At 43.8% G+C, this 25,517-nt stretch overlaps 1 protein-coding gene across 2 annotated transcripts in view; it reads left to right on the top strand.

Moving 5' to 3' along the window:
- smpd3 (sphingomyelin phosphodiesterase 3) overlaps positions 1–25,517 on the top strand; it is a 365,842-nt gene that overhangs the window by 140,276 nt on the left and 200,049 nt on the right. Inside the window, exons 1-3 of one of the 2 annotated variants that reach the window (XM_068049662.1) lie at positions 593–879; positions 17,180–17,295; positions 17,394–18,789. In XM_068049662.1, coding sequence (XP_067905763.1) covers positions 17,449–18,789 — 1,341 coding nt within the window. In that variant the 5' untranslated portion in view covers positions 593–879; positions 17,180–17,295; positions 17,394–17,448. Of the gene's footprint in view, positions 1–592; positions 880–17,179; positions 18,790–25,517 lie in introns of those variants that run through there. The other variant, XM_068049661.1, reaches the window with a different exon arrangement.

Here is a 25,517-nt window from a genome sequence, read left to right as displayed (position 1 = left end):
ACTGTGCAGGTTGGAGGACCGATGGGAGCGCCCGAGGCAGTGGGTGACTGAAACCCCCACCAGCAGAGGAGGGTGCTGCCGCTCAAGGTGCGCAACTGTGAAAGCGCCGCAAGAAGGAGGCGCCCTCTGAAGACTTTTAAATGCTTAAAAATAAGCGTGGCAACAGCTGCCAGGCCATCGTTGTGGAGGGGAAACACCTGCACAGGATACTGTCTAGCTGCAGCAATCACGGCTCCAGGGAGATGCGGGGTGGGGTGCGGAATAAAAGGAGGCCTCTCTGACCGGACCCACCACCTCTCCCCAGCTTGTCTCTGGGAAGCTGCTTCCAGCCACCTACCATGCTGCAGCCTCATCAGGGGAGCCGTCCACCATCAGGAAGATCCTGGCAGCGTCCCCAATCTGCCCCCAAGTGGCCACTTAATTGCCTGCCTGCCTGCGCTGCTCGGCAGGTAGCTTGGTCAGATCCCACTTGCAGCAAGATCGCTCGGAGATGGGAACCTGTCAGGGAGCTGTCCCAACCTGAGATTTTTGTGTTCAAGTTCAGGAGTGGGTCTTTAACCCACAACTTTCTGACTCAGAGGTGAGAGTGCTACCAACTGAGCCACAGTTAACATATCATCACTGAATAAATATCAGAAGTGCTGTAGGTATCCAGTTACTGTGTAAAAGCTGATAAATGCTAAACCCAATGAACTGCTTGGAGGGAGGGGCAAAAACACAATTAGTAAAAACATTCTCAGTGTGATGGTAACACGTATATGTGTGGGTGGGTCAAAGGTAATGATAATCTTCATCTCGAGTGGGGAACCTTCATTGTTTCCATTCGTCGCTAAAGTTCATCGGAGATTAACATCACTACAGTTTTCAACAGTAAACAAGGTACACATTTTTAAAACTAAACATTTTATTTGTCGTGTATAAGTAACAAATCAGCTGCACCAACCAGCCAGTTAGAGAGCCTCCTGTGTTTGTCTGTCAGTGGGTTGTTTCTGCCTGGCCTGTTAGAGAGCCTTAACATTTCTCCGTCTGAATGTGTGCTTTTCCTTCTATTTTCTCCCCTCCCCCAATCTGTGTTATTTGACAGTAAATGTACTGCAGACCCCAGCTAGTCACGTATTGAAAGGCTACATTTTAAAGTAGCACAAGGCATGCATTTCTCAAGAACTGTCATGATACATATGACCAGGCCTTAGGGAAAATTATGCCTTGGGCAAACTTGTATTTTGGAGCCCTTCCTTTGAGTTGAAGTATGTAGCAGTATTAGCAAAAGTTTTAGAAATGAAACTGTAATCTCAAAGCTTTTTTCATATAATTTACTAAAATAAATACAAAGAGAAAATGATAATTCAATTCAATTAAATTCAATTTTATTCAAAGTAAACAATATAAGTTATAAAAAGTAACATTATATCTAAGTGACAAATAAACTAAATGTTAAATTAAGCACTAAACTAATAAATAACAATAACAAATAACAGAAACTTTGTGCACCAAGATTCCAAGTTTGTTATTGCTTATGACTGGTCTATATTTTGATCCACATCATTCTTAATAGTCAGATTGCCAGCAAAGATAGACTGTCATCTCCCATAGTTAATCACAAATATATTTTTATGAGCTTCAACTTTGAAAAGCTCCATTTGCTGCTTGCCACTGATATGGGTAAGGTTAACAGAATCCTGAGTGCGATTCATATGTTTGGGAAGTTGTCGTAAACAAATTTTAGAACTTTGTGAGGAGCACTACAGTGAGTTGGAAGCAGACTTTGGAGATATTCAAATTCTTCACAGAATTCGACCCCATTGATGGCAGAGCTCTCTCCGTATGTCAACGCACAATGATGGTCCTTACAATGCCTCATCAGTTTTCTTGTTAGGGAGTTGCATCATGTTATATCGAAAGCCCCAAAGGTTTGCATGTTGAATCATTTTCTGATATTGTTCTTCCACGGGCGCTCTCATCGTGTCTTTAAACCGATTGAAAAATGTGATTTTGAACCTGACTTCTGGATTGTTAACTATTTCATCTGCACATTGGTAGCTGAATTGACAAATGTGTGGGGCTTCTTTAAACACTAGATCCACATCAACATTTTCAGCTAATTCCTTAGCCGTCGTCAGAGCTCCTTCGTACTCGACTTCCCTGTAGTTTATAATATAGTCACAGCAGGCGTTTATCAAGTCTATGGCTTCAACAATCTCAACCTGTTTCTCGCTTTGCATGCTTTTGCTCATCACATTGACTTATACAAGGATATCATACCACACCACAATGGAGACAAGAAACTTGAAATCGGTGAGTTGACATGCCAGGATGTACCCGTCATAACGGATACCAGTGTCTGCTTGCTGCAAATCAGCCAATACAATGAGGGCATCATGAACTTCAGCTGTTTGCTATCAAACATCTTTAATACTGTCAATCCTACATTCCAAGAATGTTTCACATTCTGGCTTCACAGTGACATTGGTATGATCTGTGAGAATTTTCCAACGATGAACTGAGGCAGAGAACAAAACATAGATCCCTTACAGACTGCCAAAGAGGGACATGGATACTGTTGAAGGTGTTGCATCATTCCCCTCCATGAGATTGAGTGAGTGGCATCCACATGGAATGAAAAACACTCAGGTTTTGGTTAAGGATTGTGGTCTGTACACCCTTGTTTTTCACTTTCACGTTTGCACATTGTCATAATCCTGGCCTTGGCAGTCTCAGAGATTCATCTCACATTCCTTCTCAGTAGTAAGCATAGTATCAGATAGTCCTTCCCCTGTGGATTCAACCATTGTTTTAAAACCAATAAAGTGCTCTTGAATGGCCACTTTGCCATCTGAAGTGTTCAGGAACCTAACAGTAAAATACATCTTTTCAGAATGGCTCGCATCTGGACTGTAGTCCAATATCATGGAGTAGCACTTGGCACCCATCAATCTTTTTGAGAATGTCTTGAAGGGGATTTGATAGAGGCGTTCAAAATCATGAGGAGTCTGGACAGAGTAGATGTGGAGAAACTTTTCCCATTGGCAGAAGGATCCAGAACCAGAGGACATTGATTTAAAGTGATTGGTAAAAGAAGCAACGGCGACATAAGGAAAAATCTTTTTACACAGTGAGTGGTTAGGATCTGGAATGCACTGCCTGAGAGTGTTGTGGAGGCAGATTCAATCAAGGCCATCAAAACAGAATTGGATCATTATCTGAAGAGAAAGAAATTGCAGGGCTACGAGAAAAAGGGCGGCAGGGTAGTACTAGGTGAGTTACTCTTGCAGAGCCGGCACAGACATGATGGACTGAATGGCCTCCTCCTGCACTGTAATCTTTGTATGATTCTATAAGTTCCCATTGTTTGCTGTCTGAGGTGAACCTTGGAAAGCCATGTTATTTTTAGAACAATAAAGTGTTATTGTTGTTAGTCTCTCTAGAACACTCTCCCAATGTTTTGTCCCTTGTTTAATCACATGTTGAAGCTCCATGTTGATGCCATTATCTTCTTTCATTCTTTGCTCTGCCTTGACCCACATTCAGTAGGAATTGAAATGACCAGGCAACTTTTCATGACGGATGGGAATCTGAGATATGTGCTTCCAGTCATTTGACCCCTTAAATGCTAGGGATGATTTTGGATTCTGGTCAAAGAGCTTCAAGCAGAAATAGAAAATCTTGCCAGTGGAATGCAAGTAAAGCAGCAGTGCTGCTTCAGAACTTTGCTGCTTTCAAGAATGGTGATTCTGCTTTTCCAGAGGAAAATTCATGTCCGTTACTTTTGGTGGGCCGTTTATCACTAGCAGATCTCAAATTTTGGGATTTAGATTGGGCCATAAAAGCAAGATGGTCAGAGCGGAGACATCAGATGAAAAATGCAAAGATGATCCACAATTCAACTTCCAAAAATAATCACAAGAGAAACAGAGATATAGAAAGGCACATCATCTTTTTTAATTTGGTTAGTATGTAATATTAGTGCACACAGCCCCCTCAGAAAAAGCAAGCCCATAATCTGGCAGTCAGGTGGAGTGAGGGAGCAGCCACAGGGCTATTGAGGTACACATTTATTTTTCAAGCTACATGCCCATCCACTGTGGCTGTAGCAAAGTAAGATGAGTCTTATTTGCATTTATGTTGCAACTACTGGTCTGAGGGTGCAGTGGCAATGTGGATTGCTGCCAGACACCATGTTTACATACATTGTCTGGCTGGAACCACATATTCTCCTCACCAGGGGAGAGAGAGAGAGCACTCTGCGTATATATATATATATATATGGTTAAATATTAAATTTGTAGAGAGAGCAGTGTCTAAACATTTAAATTAACCACGTGGGTTGAGTGGGTTGAAAAAGTCCCAAGAGGCCCTACTGGCCTGTTGAGCAGTTGTTTCTTGTTTCAGTTTTAAAACTTAAATTTGATTTTAAAATTCTCATCCCTGTTTTCAAATCCCTCCATGGTCTCGTCCCTCTCTGTCTCTGACCTCCTCCTGACCTACAACTCTCCGAGATCTCTGTACTGCTCCAATTCCGGCATCATGCGCATCCCCAATTTTCATTGCTCCACCATTGGCTTCACTTATCTAGCTCCTAAACTCTAGAATTCCCCCCCTAAACCTCTCCGCCCCTCTACCTCTCTTCCTTTAAGACACTCCTTAGAACTTACCTCTTTGACTAAATCTGTCCTAATATCTCCTTATGGAGCTCAGTGTCAAAATGTGTCTGATTATGCTCCTGTGAAGTCTTGGGACATTTTACGATGTTAAAGGAGCTTTTTCAATGCAATTTGTTGTTGGACTGGAGTTACCACACGCAGCATCAAACCCAAGAGGTGTGAGACTGATTTCTCACATAGCTTCTGTCTGGACAGGTTTGCCTCACCTCTGGATTTATACAGCTGTGAAGGGGAAATTGTGCATGTCAGTGATGCTAAGCTGCAGTACTAAGGCAACTGAACCATGCTCTGTGACCGCAAGTTGCTACAATCTGAGCTCCCAGAGCATCAATTCCACTTTAATCTTTTAAGGATTAACAACATTGAATCCTTTCTTCTTATTTAAAAATCATTGCATGGCTATTCCAGGAGAGAGTGGCTGGTTTCAGTGATGCTGCAAATACAGCTGTGAGATTGTGAATTAGGGGATAATCTGGACACCAGGGATATTATCTGCTGAGCTGCATTTGCTGACAGCTCAGCATAGTATGCTGTATGATGGTGGAGCTGTTCAGTGACGTCTCACAGCTAAGACTGATAACACTTGAAAGCCAATGTGCTGAATGCCTAGAGTATGTTTCTTTATTGATGGTTTTAAAGCCAGCCAAAATTAATTCTACCACTAGCAATTACTGTACATCTGACGCGGCCCTTACAATAACTACTGAACATAATCCCCAAGTATTAAACAATTAATTAAAATGAAGCAGTTGACAGCCTTTTCCCAGTGACTACAGTAACAGTGTATAGTTTCATGCTGACATCCAATTAACTGTTTAAAGCCTTGAATCCAAATAAGGCTTCTTTCAGAGTAAATCTAGTGTGAATTAAACTCTAGAATGATTAATGGCCCCAGTTCTCTATATATTCAGAATGCATATTCACCTTCTGTAAAACTGGAAAGGTACCAGAGATGGTGCCATGGAAATACTGAACTACTGCAAAAATATGGAATTCCAATTCACCACAGCAACAGGACCTCAATAGTCCTGAATGTTCTCTAAGGGATGAATTGTATCTGTTTCAATTCACCTTGTGATATCTTTTAAATCTTTGAAGAAACCTGTGGTATTTGGTTGGAAGTATATTATACTAATGGTCTGAAACTGAATTTTGACTCAACTGCAATAATAGACTAATAGGTTGGATTTGAACATAGGTTCAATCCTTTTCCCTCATGCAACTCCGCCACCCCCAGGAGTGGGTGCTGCACAATTTGTATCCTTGTGATGTTAGCTTTTTGGCTGTGCTGACTGTTGTGAGAACACAATGTGGATATGACTCCCAGTTATGTATGTGACAACATAGGCTTTCAGAAAATAGGTATAATGTAGCGGCAGAGAGAAAAGGCCAGTGACTTTACACTATATTGCTATTCTTTCGTAATATCGGCACCCCCTACCTCTTCAGAGCTCTGCTCGTAGCTCCTAACCAACAGTACAGGAGAGAGTACTGACATAAGAACATAAAAAATAGGAGCAGTAACAGGCCATTCAGCCCTTCGAGCCTGCTCTGCCATTCAATGAGATCGTAGTTGGTCTTCGACTTCATCGCCATTTTCCTGCACTATCCCCCTATCCTTTGATGTTTTTAATATGTAGAAATCTATCTATCTCAGTCTTGAACATACTAAAATACTGAGCCTCCACAGCCCTCTGGGGCAGAGAATTCCAAAGATTCCCCACCCTCTAAGTGAAGAAATTCCTCCTCATCTCAGTCCTAAATGGCCTACATCTTATTCTGAGACTGTGTCCCCTGGTTCTAGACTTCCCAGCCAGGGGAAACATCCTTCCTGCATCAACCCTGTCAAGCCCTGTAAGAATTTTGTATTCTAAACTCCAGAGAAGAAAGGCCCAGTCTATTTAATCTTTCCTCATAGGACAATCCCTCCATCCCAGGAATTATTTTGGTGAACCTTTGTTGCACTCCCTCTATGACAAGTATATCTTTCCTTAGGTAAGGAGACCAAAACTACACACCTGCAAACCTCCAGGTGGGGTCTCACCAAGGCTCTGTATAATTGTAGTAAGCCATCTTTACCCCTCTACTCAAATCCTCTTGTAATAAAGGCCAACGTACCATTTGCCTTCTTAATTGCTTGCTATACCTGCATGTTAGCTTTCACTGACTCATGAACAAGGACACCCAAGTCCCTTTGAAGTTCAACACTTCCCAGCCTCTCACCATTTAAGAAATACTCTGTATTTCTGTTTTTCCTACCAAAGTGGATAATCTCACATTTCTCCACATTATATTCCATCTGCCAAATTTTTGCCCACTCGCTTAGCCTCTCCAAATCCCCTTGAAGCATCTTTGCATCCTCCTCACAACTCTCACTTCCACCTAGTTTTGTGTCATCTGCAAACTTGGAAATATTACATTTATTCCCCACATCCAAATCATTGATATAGGTTGTGAATAGCTGGGGCCCAAGCACTGATCCTTGCAGTACCCCACTAGTCACAGCCTACCAATCTGAAAATGACCCATTTATTCCTACTTTCTGTTTTCTGTCCATTAACCAGTTCTCAATCCATGCCTGTATATTCCCCCCAATTCCATGTGCTCTAATTTTATTTACTAACCTCTTGTGTGGGACCTTATCAAAAGCTTTCTGAAAATCTATATATACCATAGGGACAGGTGGGGATGTTTGGTAGGAATATGGGATTAGTGTAGGATTAGTATAAATGGGTGGTTGATGTTCGGCACAGACTCGGTGGGCCGAAGGGCCTGTTCCAGTGCTGTATCTCTAATCTAAAAAAAAACCATCCACCGGTTCCTCTTTATCTATTCGGTTAGTTACATCATCAAAACACTCCAACAGGTTTGTTAAACATTTTCCTTTCTTAAACCCATGTTGACTCTGCCCAATCTTACCCTTATTTTCTAAGTGTCCTGTTATCACATCCATTATTATTGATTCTAGCATTTTCCCTCCAACTAATGTTACGTTGACAGGTCTGTAGTTCCTTGTTTTCTCTCTCCTTCCTTTCTTAAATAGTGGGGTCACATTTGCTACCTTCCAATCTACAGGAACCATTCCAGAGTCTGTAGAATTTTGAAAGATGACTACCAATACATCTACTATCTCTACAGCCACCTTGCAACACTCTGGGATGTAGATCATCATGTCCAGGGGATTCATCTACTTTAAGCCCCATTAATTTCTCTAGTACTTTCTTTTACTAATATTAATAATATCTTGCAAATCCTCATTTACACTAGTCAACAACTTGCATTTATGTAGCATCTTTAAACTAGTAAAGCAGACCAAGGCGCTTCATCGAAGCTTAATTAGACAAAATATGACAGCAAGCGACATAAGGAGATATTAGGGCAGATGATCAATAATTTGGTCAAAGACACAAAAACAAAACACTGGATGCTGGAAACCAGAAATAAAAACAGAAAGTGCTGGAAATACTCAGCAGGTCAGGCAGCATCTGTGGAGAGAAAAACAGAGTTAACATTTCAAGTCTGTGACCTTTCATCAGAACCAGCAAAAGTTAGAAATGTAACAGGTTTTGAGCAAGTGAAAGGGAGAAGGCGGGTAGAAGAGTAAAAGGAAAGCTCTGTGTTAGGGCGGACGGCAGGAAAGATTAAATGACAAACGGTTTCATGGTGCAAATCCAAAGCTGGTAGTAATGGGACAAGTGAAGAAACAAAAGAGTCTGGAGGAGGTGTAAATGACAGGATAGCAGCTGTCCAAATACAAAAGGAAAGCGATTAAGAAGGAAACAAGTGGTGGGGGGGGGGGGGGGGGGGAGGCAGGGTGGGGGGAACAAACCAGCAAAAAAGCACTAATTAAGAAAAAATGGGGGTAGTGTTTATCATCTAAAATTGTTGAACTCAACGTTAAGTCTGGAAGGCTGTAGAGTGCCCAGTCGAATGATGAGGTGCTGCTCCTCAAGCTTGTGTTGAGCTTCATTAGAACACTGTAGCAGGCCAAGGACAGAAAGGTCAGAGTGAGAGCAAGGTGGAGAATTGAAATAACAACTGATAGGAAGCTCAGGGTCACGCTTGCGGACTGAACGGAGGTGTTCAGCAAAGCGGTCACCCAGTCTGCATTTAGTCTCCCCAAAGTAGGGGAGACCACATTGTTTGCAGCAAATTCAATATCCTAAATTGAAATAAGTACAAACCCAAAATTGGAAAGAGTGTTTAGGGCCCTAGATGGTGAGAAGGGAGGAGGTAAAAGGGCAGGTGTTGCATCTCCTGCGCTTGCATGGAAAGGAGCCGTAGGAAAGGGATGACTGAGTCCAGGTGTTGCGGTGGGAAAGGTTCCTTTGGAATGCTGAAAGAGGTGGGGAAGATGTGTTTGGTGATGAGATGGCAGAAATGGTGAAGGATGATCTGTTGAATATGGAGGTTGATGGGGTGGAAGGTGAGGACAAGGGGAAACCTATCATGGTTCTGGGAGGGAGGGGAAGGGGTGAGAGCAGAAGTGTGTGAAATAGATCAGACACAGTTGAGGGCCCTGTCAACCACAGTGGGTGGAATCCTCGGTTGAGGGAAAAGGAAGACATATCGGAAGCGTTAGTATGAAAAGTTGCGTTGTCTGAACAGAAGCAATGGAGATGGAGAAACTGGGAGGATGGAATCGAGTCCTTGCAGGAAGTGGGGTCTGAGGAAGTGTAGTCCAGATAGCTGTGGGAGTCTGTGGGCTTATAGTGATTATTAGTCGATAGCTTATCCCCAGAAATGGAGACAAAGAAGTCAAGGAAGGGAAAGGAAGGGAAAAGTTGGAGATGGACCATGTGAAGGTGAGGGAAAGGTGGAAATTGGAAACAAAGTCAATGAAGTTTTGCATTTCAGGGCAAGAGAGGAAGCAGCACATTACAGTCATCAACGTACTGGAAGAAGAGGTGGAGGCAGAGGGCCTGGAGGGAGGGAGCCTGGTCAAAGAACTAGGTTTTAAGGAGCGAAGTAAAGGAGGAAAGGGCAGTGGAGAGACAGAGAGGTTTAGGGAGGGAATTCCAGAGCTTAGGGTCTAGGCAGCTCCACCAATGGTGGAGTGGAGGAAATTGGGCATGTGCAAGAGACCAGAATTGAAGAGGTACAGAAATCTTGGAGGGGTTGTAGGGTTGGATAATTGGGGAGGAGTGAGGCCATGGAGGGATTTGAACACAAAGATGAAAATGTTAAAATCTGATTTTTAAAGTGTGCAACTATTTTTAAAAGGCAACCAGATTGATTACTGATGTTTATCCTGGGGACCACAAGCTGTTAGATCCAGCCTAGTCCAGCAGCCAAATCCTGTGTGCACTGCTGTCATTGTGTAAGGGATTATGCTGAGAGAGAAGCCACACAGCAACACTGATACCTCTTTACTTGGAAGAAATATATGTGACTGAAGTAGGTTTGGGAATCTGTGAAAGAAATGGATATAAATGTTACAGTAACAAACCAGGTAGAGAATTATTAATGAAGCTTTCCTAACTGTGCAGCTGTCAAAGCACAGTCTTCATCACACAGCATGTGTGCCTGCATTTAGAGAGGACACAACAGTAATGAAACAATGCTTCATTCTTCATTCAGTAATCACGTATCTTGCTTCAATCAGTTCTGTACTTGCTGCAGGTGAGCCTCCACATTAAGCAGCCGGGCTGCTTGTATCTCTCTCAAAGATGATGATTTTCCATTTCACCAATAAGCAACTGTTTCATTTTGGCAGCCCTGGCAAATATTACATTGAACATCCTCCCCATCTACCCCATAAACCAGCTAATGTTCCACCTCTGTCTTCATTCCAGCCCCTGCCCCATCTGGACATCTGGCTGCTGCTTTATCGCCCTGCATTTGGCTCACTTGAGGATATGTTTTGGTGATTGCAGTTTCTGACAGGAAGATTGTCGGGGGCGGATCGGGGGGTTGGGTGGGGTGGTGGGGGTTGTTCCCTTCCGATATCACAGTATCGCAATTGACGATGGGTTAACCAAAGAGTGGAACTGATGGCCTCTGTGAGTGATTTACCTTCCCTACAAAGAGCAGTGTGGAAGCAGGGTTAACTGGATGAAATCTGGAGACATTCAGCAAAAAGAAAAATCCTTATCCAGCCATTTTTCCTTCCTATAAACATTTGAATTCACTGGTGAAAGATGCATAGGAGGACGGTGACTCAAAAACTCAAGAGACAAAGTCAACATTCATCAGTGGTGCCAATGTTCAGCATAATTGAACAAAGTGTCATTTAAAAGAAGGATGTATTTCTGAGTTATGGGAAGGAAAGAGCAAATGGATGGTTTTAACATTGTGATTTTCTCCCATACAGCTGTAGTATACCTAATACAGATAACAAGAGGAGATCTCATTAGGTGTTCCTGTGCTGAACCCATCCCTCTTGAAGCTCAAGGCTTTGCACTGGCTATTGATTGAATAGTCATTCCTTTCAGAACAGCAGAGACAGCTCTCTGAAAGAGAATACCAACTTCCTTTGCTCTAATGGATTTTTGGTGAGAAATCTGTGCTCTCATCAGTATCTTATAAAAGAAAACCAAGCATTTATCCCCTCTCCACAAATCCCTCCTGATATCAATTTCTTAAAAACAAAAGGGTTTTGCACACATTTGACCGAGTTACATATGCTGAGTAGGTCTCTGGGCTAGAAGCTAATAATGCCTCCTGCCATACACAGCACCAGTCAGCAGTGTCAGGCCACCCAGCTCTTAACAAGGACATGCCTGAGCTTTGGCCGCAAGGCATGGAGTAATGACGAGCTCAGCAAGCCATCAGGGTGGCAATCTGCGATTGAATAGCTGACATTTATTGTAAACCGTGAGATCTGAGCAGTAGTTGAAAGAGGTTGGCAGCACACCTAGTAATAATTCATTAGCAAAAGAAAGCACACTACATAGAAATGCTGTATTACAGTGCAGTTCAATAACAATGCATAATGTATTTCTGTGCAATACACTAATAATATAGTAGTGCTGTATTACAATGAAATTGCTAATGATATAGTGACGGTATATTACAATGTGGTACACTAATGATATTGTGATACTGTACTGCAGTGAAGTACAATATTGATATAATAATGCTTTGTAACAATGTGATACGCTAATGGTATATAATATACCAACATAGTAGTGTTATACTGTAGTACTGTATTTTCTTTTTGTTCTTTCATGGGATGTGTGCATTGCTGGCAAGGCCAGCATTTGTTGCCCATCCTTAATTGCCCTTGAACTGAGTAGCTTGCTCGGCCATTTCAGAGGGCAGTTAAGAATCGACCACATTGCTATTGGACTGGAGTCACATGCAGGCCAGATCAAGTAAGGACAGCAGATTTCCTTCCCATCATCATCATCACCATCATCGCAATCCTTTTGTGCAGAGAATGATTCCTCCTTGCGAATGGCTGGGTGGAAGTGAGATGCCAGTGTTGGCTACGGGTATGCAGATGGCTTATAAGCCCTGTCTTAGCCTTACAAGCTCTCCCACAGTGAGGACATCGGTTGTTGGCCAGCAGAGGTGGTGGCAGCTTGTTGGCTCAAGCAGCTGCCCTCTCTCCTTCCGCCTTCCTCACCATTCTCTCTCGGTGGCTGCTCTTGTTGACACCATTTTTGATGATGGATCACCATTTTGCTCATGATTGGGCGTCTGCTTCCCATGTATTGATGTTAATAGAGCAGACCTTCATGGGGACTTTGAGATTGCCTTTGAAACATTTCCTTTGGTTCCCGTGTGAACGGGCTCCCTGGTGTAGCTTTGAGTAGAGCCCTGTTTGGGAACTGTTGAGTCGGGCCTTCTGAGCCATTCTCCGGATTATAATAAGCAGTGATGTATTATAGTGGAGTAATTTAGCAATATATTATATAGCGCTGTATTAGTGCTGAACACTAATAATTTAATAGCGCTGTATTGCAGTGTGGAAGATTAATAGGGTGGTTGTTTCTGATGGTTACTGGAGTGTTGACACTCATTTTTCTAATGGTTGTTGATCATGAACCTCCCTGTGTTCCTTTCTATTCATTCCTGGGATATGAATGTCACTGTAAGATCCCGCATTTATTGTCCATCTCTAATTCCCCTTGAGAAAGGGGTGGTGCTGTTAGGAAAGGAGTTCCAGGATTTTGACCCAGCACCAGTGAAGGAATGGCAATATATGTCAAAGTTAGGATGGTGTCTGACTTGGAAGAGAACTTGCATGTGTGGTGTTCCAATGCATTTGCTGCCCTTGCTTTTCTAGTTGGCAGAGGTTGCGGGTTTGGAAGGTGCTGTCGAAGGAACCTTGGCAAGTTGCAGCAGTGCATCTTGTAGATGGTACACACTGCTGCCACAATATGCTGGTGGTGGATGGGGTGCCGATCAAATGGGTTGCGTTGTCCTGGGTTATGTTGAGCTTCTTGAGTTGCTGTTGGAACTGCACTTATCCAGGCAAGTGGAAAATATTCCATCACACTCTTGACTTGAGCATTATAGATGGTGGACAGGCTTTGGGGAGTCAGGAGGTGAATTACCCATCACAAAATACCCAGCCTCTGACCTCCACCTGTAGCCATACTAGTTATGTGGCTGGTTCAGTAAAGTTTCTGGTCAATGGTGACCCTCAGGATGTTGATGGTGTGGGATTCAGCGAAGTGGTAATGCTGTTGAGTGTCAAGGGGAGATGGTCAGGTTCTCTCTTGTTGGAGATGGTTATTCCTTGGCACTCGTGGCATTTATTTACTTCCCACTTATCAGCCCAATCCTGAATGTCGTCCAGGTCTTGCTGCATGCAGGCATGAGCTGCTTCATTGTCTGTGGAGTGGTGAATGGGACTGAACATGGTGCAATCATCAGCAAACATACTTATTTCTGACTTTATGATGGAGGGAAAGTCATAGATGAAACAGCTGAAGGTGGATGGGCCTAGGAAACTGCCCTGAGAAACACCTGCAGCAGTATTCTAGGGTTGAAATGATTGGCCCCTGACAACCAGGATCATCTTCCTTTGTACTAAGTATGACTCCAGCCAATGTCTTTTAGGGAAGAAAATCTGCTGTCCTTACCCGGTCTGGCCTACATGTGACTACAGACCCACAACAATGTGGTTGATTCTTAACTGCCCTCTGAAATGGCTCAGCAAGCCACTCAGTTGTATCAAAGCACTATAGAAAGGTCAGTAAAGAATAAAACTGAACAGACCAACTGGCATCAACCTAGGCACCAAAAATGACAAAGGCACACCCTGCTCAGTCAATCCTGCAAAGTCTTCCTTACTATCATCTGGGGACTTGTGCCAAAATTGGGAGAGCTGTCCCACAGACTAGTCAAGCAACAACCTGACACAGTCATACTCGCTGAATCATACCTTACAGCCAATGTCCCAGACTCCTGCATCATCATCTCTAGATAAGTCTTGTCCCACTGGCAGGACAGACCAACCAGAGGTGGTGGCACGGTGGTATGAAGTGGGGAGGGAGCGGCCCTGGGGGTCCTCAACATTGACTCCGGACCTCATGAAGTCTCATGGCATCAGGTCAAACATGGACAAGGAAACCTCCTGCTGATTACCACCTACTGCACTCCCTCAGCTGATGAATCTGTGCTTCTCCATGTTGAACACCATTTGGAAGATGTACTGAGGATAGTAAGGGCACAAAATGTTCTCTGGGTGGGGGACTTCAATGTCCATCACCAAGACTGGCTCGGTGGCACCACTACAGACCGTGCTGGCCAAGTCCTGAAGGACATTTCTGCCAGACTGGGGGTGTGGCAGGTGGTGAGAGAACCAACAAGAGAGAAAATCCTGCTTGACCTTGCTCTCACCAGTCTACCTGTCACAAATGCATCTGTCCATGACATTATTGGTAGGGTGACTACTGTACAGTTCTTGTGGAGACTAAATCCCATATTTACACTGAGGCAACCCTTCTTTGTGTATTGTGTCTCTACCACTGTGCTAAATTAGATAGAATCAGATGGCTCTAGCAGTTCAAAACCAGGCATCCATGAGGTGCTATGGGACATCAACAGCAGCAGAATCTGTAACTTCATAGTCCGGCATTTCCCTCACTCTACCATTACCATCAAGCCAAGGGATCAACCCAGGTTCAACGAGGAGTGCAGGAAAGCATGCCAGGAGCAGCACCAGGCAGACCTAAAAATAGTGTTGGACAATTAAACAATTAACCGGAGGAGGAGCCCAGCACATCAGTGCAAAAGACAAGGCTGAAACATTTGCAACCATCTTCGGCCAGAACTGCCAAGTGGATGATCCATCACGGACTCCCCCTGAGGTCCACAGATGCCAACCTTCAGTCAATTTGATTCACTCCATGTGACATTAAGAAATGGCTGAAGTCACCAAAGGCTATGGGCCCTGACAACATTCTGGCTGTAGTATTGAAAACTAGGAGCTGCGCCCCTAGCCAAACTTTTCCAGTACAGGTGCCGCACTGGCATCTACCCAACAATGTGGAAAATTGCTCAGGTATGTCCTGTCCACAAAAATCAGGACAAATCGAATCTGGCCAATTAACACCCCATCAATCTACTGTCAATCATCAGAGTGATAGAAGCCATTGACAGTGCTATTAAGTGGCACCTATAGCACAGATAGCATAGCAATAACTTGCTTACTGATGCTCAGTTTGAGTTCTGCCAGGGCCACTTGGCTCCAGACCTCAATGCAGCTTTGGTCCAAACATGGACAAATGAGCAAAATTCCAGAGGTGAAGTGAGAATGACTGCCCTTGACATCAAGGCAGCATTTGACCGAGTGTGGTATCAAGGAGCCTCAGCAAGATTGAAGTCAATGGGAATTAGGGGGGAAACCCTCCATTGGATAGATTCATACCTAACACAAAGAAAGATGGCTGTGGCTATTAGAGGCCAATGAACTCAGCCCCAGGACATTGCTGCAGGAGTTCGTCAAGGTAGTATCCTAAGCCCAACTACCTTCAGCTGTTTCATCAATGACCTTCCCTCCATCATAAGGCTAGAAGTGGGGATGTACACTAAGGATTGTGCATTGTTCAGTGCCATTCGCGTCTCCTCAGATACTGAAGCAGTCCACGCCCATATGCAGCAAGACTTGGACAACCTTCAGATTGGGCTAATAAATGGCAAGTAACATTCATGCCACACAAGTGCCAGGCAATGACCATCTCCAACAAGAGAGAATCTAATCATCTCCTCTTGGCATTCAATGGCATTACCATCATTGAATTCCCCATCATCAACATCCTGGGGGTTACCATTGAACAGAAACTTAACTGGAGCAGCCATATAAATACTGTGGCTACAAGAGCAGGCCAGAGGCTGGGTATTCTACAGTGAGTAATTCACCTCCTGACTCCCGAATGCCTGTCCACCATCTACAAGGCACAAGTCAGGAGTGTGATGGAATATGCTCCACTTGCCTGGATGAGTGCAGCTCCAACAACACTCAAGAGGCGCAACAGCATCAAGGACAAAGCTACCCATTTGATTGGCACCCCATCCGCCACTGGCACATGTGGCTGCTGTGTGTACCGTCTATAAAATGCACTTCAGCAACACGCTAAGCCTCCTTTTACAGCACCTTCCAAACCCACGACCTCTACCACCTAGAAGGACAAGGGCAGCAGATGCATGGGAACACCACCACCTGTACCAACTCCACACAGACTGCAGTGGTTCAAGAAGGTAACTCACCACCACCTTCTCAGGGGCAATTCAGGATGGGCAACAAATACTGGCCTAGCCAGCGACTCTCACATCCCATGAAAGAATTTAAAATAAAGCTTTTTCCCTGATTCCCATTGACTTCAATTTTACTAGGGTTCCTTGATGCCACATTTGATCAAATGCTGCCTTGATGCCAATGACAGTCACTCTGTCCTTACCTCTGGAATTCAGCCCTTTTGTCCATGTCTGGGCCAAGGCTGTAAAGAGGTTTGCAATTAAGTGGTCCTGGCAGAACCCAAACTGAATGTTGGTGAGCAGGTTATTGTTAAATAAATGCTGCTTGAGAGCACTGTCTCAGATGGTTATTGATGGCTCATGCTCTCCTATCTCAAATGGCAGTATCAGTAATTTCACCTGTATGACCTGATGAAACCTGCAGCAAAATCAGGGCAATTGCTGCAACACTACTGAGATTGGCTTTTAGGGCGATAGGTTGTTGATTAGCCCTGCTCCCTATCTGAAACTGCTATGTGTGATCTGAAATTGTTCAATTCTGCCATGACACGCAGAAAAGGGAACAGTAATAATAATTTGATGTATGTGTAAGAAGTATTATAAGTTCTAAAATATGTTGCCTGGATATTACTGCCTGCTACAGGAGGGCTGCACAAATGCAGCTTGTATTGTCCCCAGACCTCTGGAGAATGGGCAAGTGAGCGTTCAGTGCATCTTTTGTGCACCTAAACAACAGTTAATTTGCATATTTTAACAAATAGAGAGAAGACTGTAACAATTACAGACCCTGCAGTGTACACTCTCCAGCACAGTGCGAATTCCAGTTCATGCTATCAATAATAATTTTTATTTTGCTCTTCCTGTAGGTGATTTCCTGCTGCCGTCTGCACAAAGATGGATTAAGCTGAAATGTTTTGAATGGATCTGCACAGTCTCCATGTGTGGCAATTTCTGAGAAGCAGCTCATTAAACACTGCCCCTGGTACGTCTTCACTTTCCTTAAAAAGAAAATGATGGAATTGTCTCTGAGATGATTAAAGTTAGAGTAATCTGAGATACCCATTGACTTTCCCAATACAGGAATGACTCTGGCATGATGTAGGAGTTTGTAGACTGCAGCCATCATTCAGTTGCCATGGTTTTGTACACATCTGCTTTTCCAAACTCCTTCCTACAAACTCTTCACTCCCTGGCCTGGACGCTTATATTTCCCTGCTACTGGTTGACTGACCGGCTGTTGGTGTCCTTTCTGCCTACCACCTATGAGAAGCATCAAAGGGGAGATGATCCATGTTACCTGCGGGCACTCTGTCTTACCATTGTTGTTCCCATCTGTCTGGCATTGCTGGTTGCTTCCCTTCCATTTGCATTGATAGGTTTTGTGATCTGGGCCCCTCTCCAGTCTGCCCGGAGACCATACATTTATTCAAGATTCGAGGAGAAGTCCGAAGCCAGCGTGACGACGGGGCCTGGAAACTGGAAAGCAGTGGGTGGGAGAAGCTTCTGCTTTGCCACAGCCAACGTCTGCCTGCTGCCTGATTCCTTGGCCCGTTTCACTAACCTCTCCAACACCCAGATTAGATCCTGGGAGGTGGGCAAGAGAATTCGAAATGGGGCCAGCCGACCTCAAATTAAGATCTACATCGACTCCCCGACCAACACGTCCATAAGTGCAGCGAGCTGGAGCAGCCTGGCGTGCCCCCATGCTGGCGAGAATGCCAACCGCACAAACAGCGCGGGCATCAAACGGACTTCCTCCATGGACTACAAAGGAGACAACTTCATTGGAAACTGCAGTGAAGATGGCAAGGACTCCAAGCCAGGAGGGGAGCAGAATGACGGGGACAGCAACTCCTGCATTGTCCGCATCGGTGGTGATGAGACAGCCCACCTTCCCAGCAAAGAGGTGGATGCCTCCAGTGTGCAGGTCACAATAACCGAGCCCGCAGAACAAGTGGGGGAGACCGAAACTGAAGACCAAAAATGCCAGACCCCAAACCATAAGCAGAGAGAAGGGGACGGTGTCAGTTTAGATAGCAACACTGCTTCCAGAGAATCTCTGATCAAGTTCAGGATTGCTGATGGTGCAATGGACAGCAGCAGTGCCCCCAATAACAAATTTGTCTACAAGGCCTCAGTCATGAAGAAGGCTTCGCTGAAGAAAAAGAGGCACCTGGGTGACACGTTTGACCACGAGCTTTCAGCTTTCTTCCCTGCCAACCTGGACTTCCTCTGCCTGCAGGAGGTGTTTGATAAGCGGGCAGCAGCGAAGTTGAAAGTGCAGTTGAACCCCTACTTTCAGTACATACTATATGATGTGGGGAGGTACGCCTGGCACAGCTGCTGCAGCTTCAAGTTTTTGAACAGCGGGCTATTTTTTGCAAGCCGTTACCCAATTTTAGACGTTGAATTTAAGTGTTATCCTAACGGGAAAGGAGACGATTCGCTGGCAGACAAGGGTGCCCTCTTTGTAAAGGTAGGCCTCAATTGTTGGAAATGCTCATTGGTCTTCAGGACAAAAGGAATTGTTAAAAACAACTAATGCCAAGTGAGACAACAGATGGGAGAATAGCTGACAACTTGTATTTATATAGCATCTTTAACATAATAAAACATCCCAAGGTGCTTCACAGGAGCATTATAAAGCAAAATGTGATACCGAGTGATATTACAGCTGATTACCGAAAGTTTGGTCAAAGAGGTAGATTTTAAGGAGCGTCTTAAAGAAGGAAAGAGAGTTAGAGAGCTGGAGAGATTTAGGGAAGGAATTTCCTCGGCTACCAATGGTGAGACAATTAAAATCGGAGATGCTGAAGAGGCTGGAATTAGAGGAGTGCAGATATCTTGCAGGGTTGTGGGGCTGGAGGAGATTACAGAGACAGGGCTGAGGCCATGGAGGGATTTGAAAACAAGGCTGAGAATTTTAAAATCAAGGCACCGCTTAACTGGGAGCCAACGTGGGAGAGCGAGCACAAAGGGGATGGTGAACAGGACTCGGTGCATGTAAGAACATCAGCAGCAGAGCTTTGGATGACCTAAGGTTTATGAAGGATGGAATGTGGGAGGCTGGTCAAGAGTGCGTTAAAATAGACTAGTCTATTTTTATTTATTTTATTTAGAGATACAGCACTGAAACAGGCCCTTCGGCCCACCGAGTCTGTGCCGACCATCAACAACCCATTTATACTAATCCTACGTTAATCCCATATTCCTACCACATCCCCACCTTCTACCTATACTAGGGGCAATTTATAATGGCCAATTTACCTATAAACCTGCAAGTCTTTGGCTGTGGGAGGAAACCGGAGCACCCAGCGGAAACTCACGCGGTCACAGGGAGAACTTGCAAACTCTGCACAGGCAGTACCCAGAATCAAACCCGGGTCACTGGAGCTGTCAGGCTGCAGTGCTAACCACTGCGCCACTGTGTCGCCTGGAGGTAACAAGGGAACAGGTGAGTGTTTTAGCAGCTGGTGAGCTGAGGCGAGACGGAGTCAGGTGAGGTTAAGGAGGTAGAAATAGGCGGCCTTAGTGATGGTGTGGATATGTGGTCAGAAGCTTATCTTGGGATCAAATATGACACTAAGGTTTCAAACAGACTGGTTCAGCCTCAGAGAGTTGCCAGTGACAGGGATGGACTTGGTGGCTAGGGAATGGAGTTTGTGATGGGGACCGAAGACAATGGTTTTGGTATTCCCAATATTTAACTGAAGGAAATTTCTGCTCATTCTGGATGTCAGACAAGGAATTTAATAATTTAAAGACAGTAGAGAGGTCAAGAGACAACTGAGTGACACAACATATTGGGGGAGTAACTGAGTGAGACAACATTGAGGCAGGAGGTCAGGCAAACTCATCACATAGTGCCTCCCTAGAACTGGGAATTAATGTCACGCAGGTTCACAATATGACTTATCAAAGCGGCCCCTTCATACAGAGGTAAGCAGCAAATTATTGCAACAGGACACATACTGGAAAACAGCAGATCAGTTAACATCTGCAAGAAGAGCAGACGTTTCTTCAGAAGGGATTGGGATATCTGATCCTTTGTTCACCCAGCTGGGGGTATATGATCCTCTGTTCACCCATGTGGGGTATCTGATGATATATTTGCAGACTTGAGGTTGGATTATCATGCTTTACTCACCATTCGGGTGTGAGCTGGGATATTAATCTATATTTTAATTCTTGGGATGTGGGCAAGGCTCGCATTAATGTCTATTCCTAGTGTTAATTTCTGTGCTTTGCGTATGTAATAAACACGTTCTTTGGTTATGTAGAATCATAGAATGGTTACAGCACAGAAGGAGGCTATTTGGCCCATCAAGCCCATGCCAAGAGCAGTCCAGCTAGTCCCACTCTCCACCCTTTCCCTGTAGCCCTGCAATTTTTTTCCCTTCAAGTGCTTATCCAATTCCCTTTTGAAAGCCATGATTGAATCTGCCTCCACCACTTGCTGCGTAAGAAAAGTTTTTCCTCGTGTCGCCATTGGTTCTTTTGCCAGTTACCTTAAATCTGTGTCCTCTGGTTCTTGACCCTTCTGCCAGTGGGAACAGTTTCTCTCTACGTACTCTGTTTAGACCCCTCATGATTTTGAACACCTCTATCAAATCTCCTCTCAACCTTCTCTGCACTATGGAGTCCAACCCCAGCTTCTCCAGTCTATCCACATGACTGAAGTTCCTCATCCCTGGAACCATTCTAATAAATCTTTTCTGCACCTCCTCTAAAGCCTTTACATCCTTCCTAAGGGGTGGTGCCCAGAAATGGACACAGTACTCCAGCTGTGGCTGAATCAGTGTTTTATAAAGGTTCTTCATTACTTCTTTGCTTTTGTATCCTATACCTCTATTTATAAAGCCCAGGATCCCCTATGCTTTTCTAACTGCTTTCTCAACCAGCCCTGCCGCCTTCAATGATTTGTGCACATGTATCCCCAGGTCTCTTCTCTTCCTGCATCTCCTTTGGAATTGTACCATTTATTTTATATTGCCCCTCCTCTTTCTTCCTACAAAATGTATCATTTTTCACTTCTCTGTATTAAATTTCATCTACCATGTGTCTAGCCATATACCAGCTTGTCTACTTGAAATTTTGAAATTGTGCCCTGTACACACAAGCCTAGGTCATTAATATATATCACAAAAAGCTGTGGTCCTAGTACCGACTCCTGGGGAACACCACTCTATACCTTCCTCTAGTCTGAAAAACAATCATTCACCACTATTTTCTGTTTACTGTCCTTTAGTCAATTTCATATTGATGCTGCCACTGCCACTTTTATTCCATGAGCTTCAACTTTGCTGACAAGCCTATTATTTGCCATTTTATCAAACGCCTTTTGGAAGTCCATATATACCACATGAACCACATTGCCCTCATAAATCCATTGTTACCTCATCAAAAAACTCAATCAAGTTAGTTAAACATGATTTGCCTTGAACAAATCCATGCCCCGTAATACATTCTCTTTTCACCTAAGATGTAATAGAGCTATTTCAGCAGGATCAAAATAAATTACAAAGAACAAAAACATGCATAGTAAATACCAGGTATGGGTAGATTTTTAATTTAATCATCAGCTTCAAAACAACAAAACCCACAGAGCAATGATACAGAACTTCCTTCCTCAAGTTTAACCATAAGGGCTGAAAAACACTGAGGAGGTGGAGGTGTGAGTAAAAAACACAAAGCTATCATTAATCTTGCAAAATTAAGGAAGTAAGAAGACAGATACTTGAATTTCAGTTTTATTTGTGAGATATACCTCAACTGTCGTGTGTAATTTGAGCACAAGTACTGTCCAATGAATCTTTGGAACTCTCCAAATTACAGAAACATTTAATTATCAAGCATGAAATATATAAGGACAAGCAATTTTCCTTTTTTTTTAATTGTATAACTATGTTCTGTAAGAAAAAATATTTGTGTTGTCTTACAGGGGGTCTGTGGAATTTTTCACATGGGAGGGGGGCGCCTCAGAAGCAAAAAAAGTTGGATCAGAGAATCACAGAATCAAAGAACTGTTACACTGCAGAAGGTGGCCATTCAGCCCATCGTGTCTGCACCGGCTGTCCGAGAGAGCGATTTACCTAATGCCATTCCCCCGCCTTCTCCCCATAACCCTGCACAATCTTCCTTTTCATATCACTGTCTAATTCCCTTTTGAATGCTTCAGTTGAACCTGCCTCCACCACGTTCTCAGGCAGCACATTCCAGACCTTAACCACTCGCTATGCGAAAAGGTTTTTCCTCATGTCACTTTTGCTTCTCTTAGCAAATACTTTAAATCTGTGCCCTCTCATTCTCGATCCTTTCATGAGTGGAACAGTTTCTCTCTTTGAATACCTCTATCAAATCTCCCCTCAGCCTTCTCTTCAAGGAAAACAGTCCTAACTTCTCCAATCTATCTTCATAACTGAAATTCCTCATCCCTGGAACCATTCTCATGAATTTTTTCTGTACTCTCTCTAATGCCCTCACGTCTTTCCTAAAGTGCGGCGCCCAGAACTGGATGCAGTACTCCAGCTGAGGCTGAACTAGTGTCTTATATAAGTTCAACATAACTTCCTTGCTCTTGTACCCTGTGCCCCTCTTAATAAAGCCCAGGATACTGAGAACCCCTGCTGTAGAGTATTATGGGATTAGAGATCAGGTCGTCACCAATGGCTTGTGAGTTGAAGGTACTAATCAGCACTCAGTATTTTGATCTGCCCTCTGCCGTTGAAGACAAGTTTACAGAATCTAACCAGTCTGCTTTTCATGTGTTTGTTCGAATTTATCAATGCATTCGGCAACAAACCCATAAATGATCCTTTTAGGCAACACATACCTGTCACCATTCGCAATCGTTCTATAGTATTGTTATTACTAATTTCAGACCAGGCATTTCCATAGGTTAATAAGGAAAGCAAGGAGTAGAGTATCTCAAAAAATAATGAAAAGAACAGTAATGTATTCTAAATATGAGGTGGGACCCCCTGTGAGGAGAGGATGGTGAGTTAGTAGAGGATAGGCAACAATTGGCAGGATGTTTAGCAAGTACTTTGCTTCAATGTTTACAAAAGAGATGGATATTAGGGAGGAAATAAATCCTAATTTGGTTACAAGTAAGATGAGAGATATCATAAAAATAAAAGTATTCAAGAAGTTCGTTAAACTAAAGGGGGACAAAGTGTCGTGAGTTGACAGAGATCCTGAAAGAAATGAGGAAAGAGATAGTAGAGGCCCCTAGAAATTATATTTCAGAATTCTATTGAGAGTGGATCTGTGCTGGAGAGTGACCAATATAATATCCATTTCCAAACAGAGCTACCCCAGGTAATTACAGGCCAGTTAGTTTAACATCTGTGGTAGAGTAGATCCTGGAATATATAATTAAAGATGAAGCTACTAAATAATGAAGAGAAAATAATTAGAAGTGGCCAACATGGATTTCAAAGAGGAAGATTGCGCTAAACAAGTCTGATTGAGTTCTTTGAGGAGGTGACAGATATGATGGATGGGAAATGCAGTGAATGTGTGTAAGGTGGTTTTTCAGAAAGCCTTTAACAATGAACCGCACAGGAGACTATAAGAGAAGGCGAAAGGGTATGCAATTAGGGGACAGTAGCATATTGGATTGAAAACTGATTGGGAGGGTGGAAATATGGGCAGTTTGTCAAAAGTAGTTGGAATTGCAATTGGGTAGTAATGTCCTACAGGGTTCTATTTTGGAACCACTTCTAATCACTGTGCACATTGATGATTTGGATATAAGGCTGGAGGGAGTGATGTCCAAATTTGCAGACGATACTAGCCCTGACTTTAACCAAACTCACCTGTGACGAACTGGCCCAGTTCGGTTTAGACACCCAATTTTCACCCTGTCCAATTTTACATTCCCACTGGGCAAGTCAGATTAAAATTGGGGCTACCAAAATAGGAGACCTAGTAAATAATTCTGATGACCAAAGACAGCTGCAAGGGGGTATTGATAAGATGGTGGAATGGGCAACAAAGTGCAGATGGAGTTCAATGTCAGTAATTGCGAGGTGGTACATTTTGGGAGAAAAAGAAGTAAAAGCTATATAAAATGGGGTAATGCTGTGAAAGACCATAGGCATTTGGGAGTTCAGGTTCACAAACCTTAAAAGTAGCACCTCAGGTGACTAAGGTCACATTAAAAGTGAATAGATTACTCCACAATTTTAATTTGAGCTACACAATGTGTGGTTGGCTGTGAGGCCTGAATTATTTTGAGACCTGGGCCTCATTTATGTACAGCTAATGAGATGCTTGCACCAAACAGGCAGGCTAGCCAGCCAGGTCAGACCTTAGGTTGGAGGTGATCCTGGGGAATCTTCTCGCTAATTGGCAACAGGCTGGAATTCTTTTGCAGCCCAAGAAAAGCAACCACAAAATAAAAGTTACAGAGAAACTTTGGCTGTTTTCTGCCCTTTAAAGAACTGTAGGTTAGGCTGTTTGAGGCGCGGTGCAAATAAGCAGAGCCTGTGCTAGGCATCTTCCCCACCCCCTTTTTATTAATTCGTTCCTGGGTTGTGGGCATCGCTGGCTAGGCGAACATTTATTGCCCATCCGTAATTGCCCTTGAGAAGGTGGTGGTGAGCTGCCTTCTTGAACTGCTGCAGTCCATGTACACCTATAATGCTGTTAGGAAGGGAGTTCCAGGATTTTGACCCAGCGACAGGGAGGGAACGGCGATATAGTTCCAAGTCAGGATGATGTGTGGCTTGGAGAGGAACTTGCCGGTGGTGGTGTTCCCATGCATCTGCTGCCCTTGTCCTTCTAGGTGGTAGAAGTCGTGGGTTTGGAAGGTGCTATCTAACAAGCCTTGGTTCATTGCTGCAGTGCATCTTGTAGATGGTACACACTACTGCCACAGTGCGTCGGTGGTGGAGGGAGTGAATGTTTTTGCAAGGGGTGCCAATCAAGTGGCTGCTTTGTCCTGGATAGTGTCGAGCTTCTTGAGTGTTGTTGGAGCTGCACACATCCAGGCAAGGGGAGAGTATTCCATCACACTCCTGACTTGTGCCTTGTATATGGTGGACAGACTTTGGGGAGTCAGGAGGTGAGTCACTCGCCACAGGATTCCTAGCCTCTGACCTGCTTTTGTAGCCACGGTATTTATATGGCTACTCCAGTTCAGTTTCTGGTCAATGGTAACCCCCAGGATGTTGATAGTGGGGGATTCAACAATCACAA

This window comes from Heterodontus francisci, chromosome 17, assembly GCF_036365525.1.
Source record: "Heterodontus francisci isolate sHetFra1 chromosome 17, sHetFra1.hap1, whole genome shotgun sequence".
NCBI lineage: Eukaryota > Metazoa > Chordata > Chondrichthyes > Heterodontiformes > Heterodontidae > Heterodontus > Heterodontus francisci.
Note: the sequence above shows the minus strand (reverse complement) of the source record. Positions and strands in the feature narration are given on the sequence as shown.